Source organism: Chenopodium album, chromosome 2 (assembly GCF_948465745.1).
Source record: "Chenopodium album chromosome 2, dcCheAlbu1.1, whole genome shotgun sequence".
Lineage (NCBI taxonomy): Eukaryota > Viridiplantae > Streptophyta > Magnoliopsida > Caryophyllales > Amaranthaceae > Chenopodium > Chenopodium album.
In genome coordinates this window covers 24069288-24073940 of record NC_137835.1, presented here as the reverse complement: position 1 = coordinate 24073940, position 4653 = coordinate 24069288, and the positions used below count along the sequence as shown (strand labels likewise).

Below are 4653 nucleotides of genomic sequence, written 5' to 3'. Positions count from 1 at the left end.
CCTAAGTGGAACATTTTATAGACTAATTTCTGTCCACTAAAAACCAGGTACCACAGTCTGGCGACTCCACTAGTAATTTACTTCCAAATAAAGGTTTGACAAAACATACCAAACCTGGTCCCTTTAGCACTAAAAAATGGTTTGACAAAACTTACCAAACTAGTTTTAATGTAAATGTCTTTAATCTTATTTTAAAAATGATTTTAGAAATAAGAGTTTTGACAAGCCTTAATTCTAATCGGGGTTCTAGCTTAATGGTCTGGTAAGTACTCAATCCTTTAACTCGGAACAAGGATATTAGAACAAGGATATTATTCAAGCTGTCTAGACCAAAGCATCGGTGAAACCACTCTTTTGATTGCTCGTCACTACTCGGACTACGAGAAAGACTGTTGAAAACCTTGAAGCCTAAGAAATCTATACATGGGAAAAGAAGCATCTACAACGACATGGTGACCTCTGTCTTACCCTCCATCAAGAAGGATGGATAAAAGGGGTAGTATGAGCACTGTAAACCAAGCATTTTTTTTTCTCCTTATGTTTTCTTTTGGTACAAAGAACTACATACAGCTTGATCTTTTAAATCACTATTTCATGATCATACACAAAATTGTACATGCACGCACATTGTTATTGGGGTACGTAGGCAACTCTGATCGAGTGCAGCTGTTTCAAAAAAAAAAAACCTCCTTCTTCCGTTTTGAACTACGACGGGTCTGATTCTCCAAAAAAAGAGAGAAGAAGAAAAAAAAAATGTGAAAATACAAAAAAACTATCTGGAGATACGTAGGCAGCCTTATGGTGCGACCCGAAATAATTAAAAAGTTTTTTTTTTAATTTGGGAATGAACACCCCACTAACTTATCTAACTTAATAGACGTCCTTTAATTTTTACCAAAAAATTTTTTTTCCGCATGCATTTTTGCATTTATCGTTTAGTTTTTTAATTATTTAAAAAAAAAGGAGGAAATCCTAATCTTCGATATGTAATGTTTAGGTATCCTTTGCCAACCCATGACCAACCAAACTCGAAAATCTACTCTACCCTCGGATTCCATTCAAGAAATCCAAGATCCAATACCCCAAACACTTACTGGAGGACTTCAATTGATGTTGAAAATGGGTTATGTTCCAGGAGCTGGTTTAGGACGAAACGGTGAAGGCATGAGGCACCCAATCCCAATAATCGATAAGCGAAATCGTCATGGTTTGGGCTTCGATGAGAACATGGTTTCTAAGGTTATGAAAAAGAAGTCTCTCACTTTGAATGGGCAATTTGTGTTGCAAAATGACACTGAGCCATTTTATGAGTTTCCTGAACCTTGGTATGACTTGGATAAAGAGAAAATTCTCCCTGGGTTAGAAATTTTCTTTGTAGAAGCAAGGAATGAAGAATTTATTAAGAAATTGTTTGATAAGAAACCAGTATTTAAGAAAGATTTTGATTGGGCTGACCACAAAAATCAAAGAGTTCTAAGAGGCTTGTTTTCATCAATTTCTGATTATGAAGTCCGATTGGATCCCATTACGCTTATTACTCCAATAAAAACAAAAGTTGAAACAATATCCGATCCGAAACTCGAGAACAATTCCCTTTTTTCCCTAAACTAATCCTTTTCAATCCTCTATCTCAGACGGTTATGAAACCGATAGCTCATCATCTAGCCAATCATCTATCCATACACTGCCTGATATCCCATATCATGAAGATATCGATAAAATTACTTGTAAACATATTTGCGTACAAGAAATTGATCTTGATCATGAAGTATTTTCTAATAATGAACTTTTCAATGAACCTAAATCATGTGTGACACCCATGGAAGAGTCTATAACTGTAAACATAGGTACAAATAATGATGTAAAAGAAGTCAAGATAGGATCCTCCCTTTCCCTCGATGAACAAAATGTATTTATTATTTTACTTAAAGAATATGTGGATGTGTTTGCATGGTCTTATGCTGATATGCCTGGTGTCGATCGTAGCATTGCTAAACATCGTATACCACTCTATCCCGATAGCAAGCCAAAGCAACAAAAGCTTCGTAGAATGAAACCGGAAGTTAGTCTCAAAGTTAAGGAGGAAATTCAAAAGCAGCTTGATGCCAACTTCATCAAACCAATTAAGCATCCGGAATGGCTGGCGAATGTGGTGGTAGTACCCAAAAAGATGGAAGGGTCAGAGTGTGCATTGATTTTAGGGATTTAAATTCAGCATCACCAAAATACTATTTTCCTTTGCCCCACATTGATGTTCTGGTTGATAACACTGCTGGGCACGCCATGTTCTCATTTATGGACGGATTCTCGGGATATAATCAGGTGCTTATGTCAGAAGAGGACATGTCCAAAACTTCTTTTATTACCCCATGGGGAACCTTTTGTTATAGAGCAATGCCCTTTGGATTAAAGAATGCTGGGGCAACCTATCAACGGGCTGCAATGACGATTTTGCATGACCTCATACACGATATTGTGGAGGTTTATGTTGATGACATGATTGTCAAAAGTCATGATCGTGAAACGCACCTTGATGCTTTAAAATCATTCTTCGATAGAATTAGGAAATACAATCTGAGATTGAATCCTCAGAAATGTGTATTTGGAGTAACTTCGGGAAAACTTCTAGGCTTCGTCGTAAGTCAAGACGGAATTAAGGTTGATTCTGACAAGGTAAAGGCCATACAAGAGCTTCCTCCGCCAAGGACGGAAAAGGAGATTCAGGGATTTATTGGTAGAGTTCAATATATTAGTAGCTTCATATCGCAATTGACAACCCGGTGTGAACCTATATTCAAGTTACTTAAGAAAAATGTTCCTACAAAATAGAATGACGAATGTCAAGCCTCATTTGATTCAATGAAAGAATACCTCTCCAATCCTCCGGTTTTAATGCCGCCGAAACCAGGGCAACCCTTGATATTATATCTTACTATTACGGAAACAGCCATGGGAGCTCTTTTGGCACAATACCAAGAGGGTACAAGGAAGGAAATAGCTATCTACTACCTCAGTAAAAAGTTCCTTGAGTATGAAACTAGATACACTCCTTTAGAAAGAGCTTGCATTGCCCTTATTTACGCGACAAAGAAGTTTCGACATTATTTGCAAGCACATACTACTTATCTGGTTTCAAGGTTAGATCCAATCAAGTAAATTTTTGGGAAACCAATCTTGAGTGAAAGAATAGCAAGGTGGCATGCGATATTGTCAGAATTTGACATTCAGTGCGTGAATCAAAAGTCTGTCAAAGGGAGGGCTATATCTGAAGCTTTGGCTGATGGACCTATATCGGGTGATGAGTTTGATGATGATTTTCAAGATGAACGTATTTTCTGTCTTAGTATGTCACAGTGGAAGATGTATTTCGACGGAGCCTCAAATAGAAGGGGAAATGGTACAGGGGTATTATTGATCGATCCTTATGGAGTACATATTCCTTTCGCTGTGAAGCTTAGTTTCCCAGCGACGAATAACACGGCTGAATATGAAGCCTGCATCTATGGAATCAAAGCGGCATTAGCAGCTGGTGCAAAAAATCTCACAGTATACAGTGATTCTTATCTCATAATTTCCCAGACTATTGGAGCTTGGAAAGTTCGGGACGAAAGGTTGCAAATGTACACGGAGTATCTTCAACAATTTATCCCATTCTTTGAAGAAATAGAATTCAAACATCTCCCTTGCGAACAATTCAGTTTCACCGATGCTTTGGCAAATCTGGCGGTAAATTTAACTTGGGACGATGATGTGAAGGTACAATCGATAACAATTGTAGAAAAAGAAATTCCAGTGATTAATTTTAAACCAAAAATCGCTTTATTAACCCAAGAAGATGATGAGGATGCTTGGTATACTGATGTTAAGAAGTATTTAATCAATGGAGAATATCCTGAAGGAAGTCATAAGAAGGATCAATTGGCTATTCGAAGGCTAGCTTCTCATTTCACATTATTGAAAGGTTTGTTGTATCATAAGAGTTTCGATGGAAATTTGCAATTATGCATCGATGGGAAGCAGACACGAAGGATCATGGAAGAGGTACATGGGGGAGAATGTGGGCCTCACATGAATGGACGAATGCTTGCTCGGAAGATTCTGCGAGCACGGTATTATTGGACCACTTTGGAAAGTGATTGCAACCATTTCGTACGAACATGCAAAAGATGTCAGCTATTTGCAAACCTTAATCATATGCCGCCAGTTAGCCTGAATAATTTTACTTCTCCATGGCCTTTTTCCAGCTGGGGCATAGATATCATTGGTTAAATACATCCGAAAGCTTCGAACGGGCATCAATATATATTGGTTGCTGTCGATTATTTTTCGAATTTGGTGGAGGCATCATCATATTCGAAACTAGGGGCAAAACAAGTTTCAAAATTTGTAATCAATAACATCATATGTCGTTATGGGGTACCTTTTGAAATTATTTCCGACAATGGTTCGCAATTTGAAGGCCATCTCAAAGAAACCCTTGAGAAGTATAAAATCAGACATCACCAATCATCACCATATCGTCCTCAAACCAATGGAGCTGTTGAAGCAGCTAACAAAACTATCAAGATGATAATCGCCAAGATGACAAATAGGGCTCGAGAATGGCCCGATTAAAATTCCCAAGAAAATTCCCTTAGCTTGGTCTCCAAGTAA

The 4653-nt window shown here is 37.8% G+C and overlaps 1 protein-coding gene across 1 annotated transcript; it reads left to right on the top strand.

Moving 5' to 3' along the window:
• Positions 1–2949: 2949 nt before the first annotated feature.
• Positions 2950–4269, top strand: LOC145570689 (uncharacterized). The gene is made up of 3 exons (XM_081629851.1): positions 2950–3129; positions 3244–4109; positions 4245–4269. The coding sequence occupies exons 1-3, from the start codon at positions 2950–2952 to the stop codon at positions 4267–4269; spliced, it is 1071 nt and encodes a 356-aa protein (XP_081485977.1).
• The last annotated feature ends 384 nt before the right edge of the window (positions 4270–4653 follow it).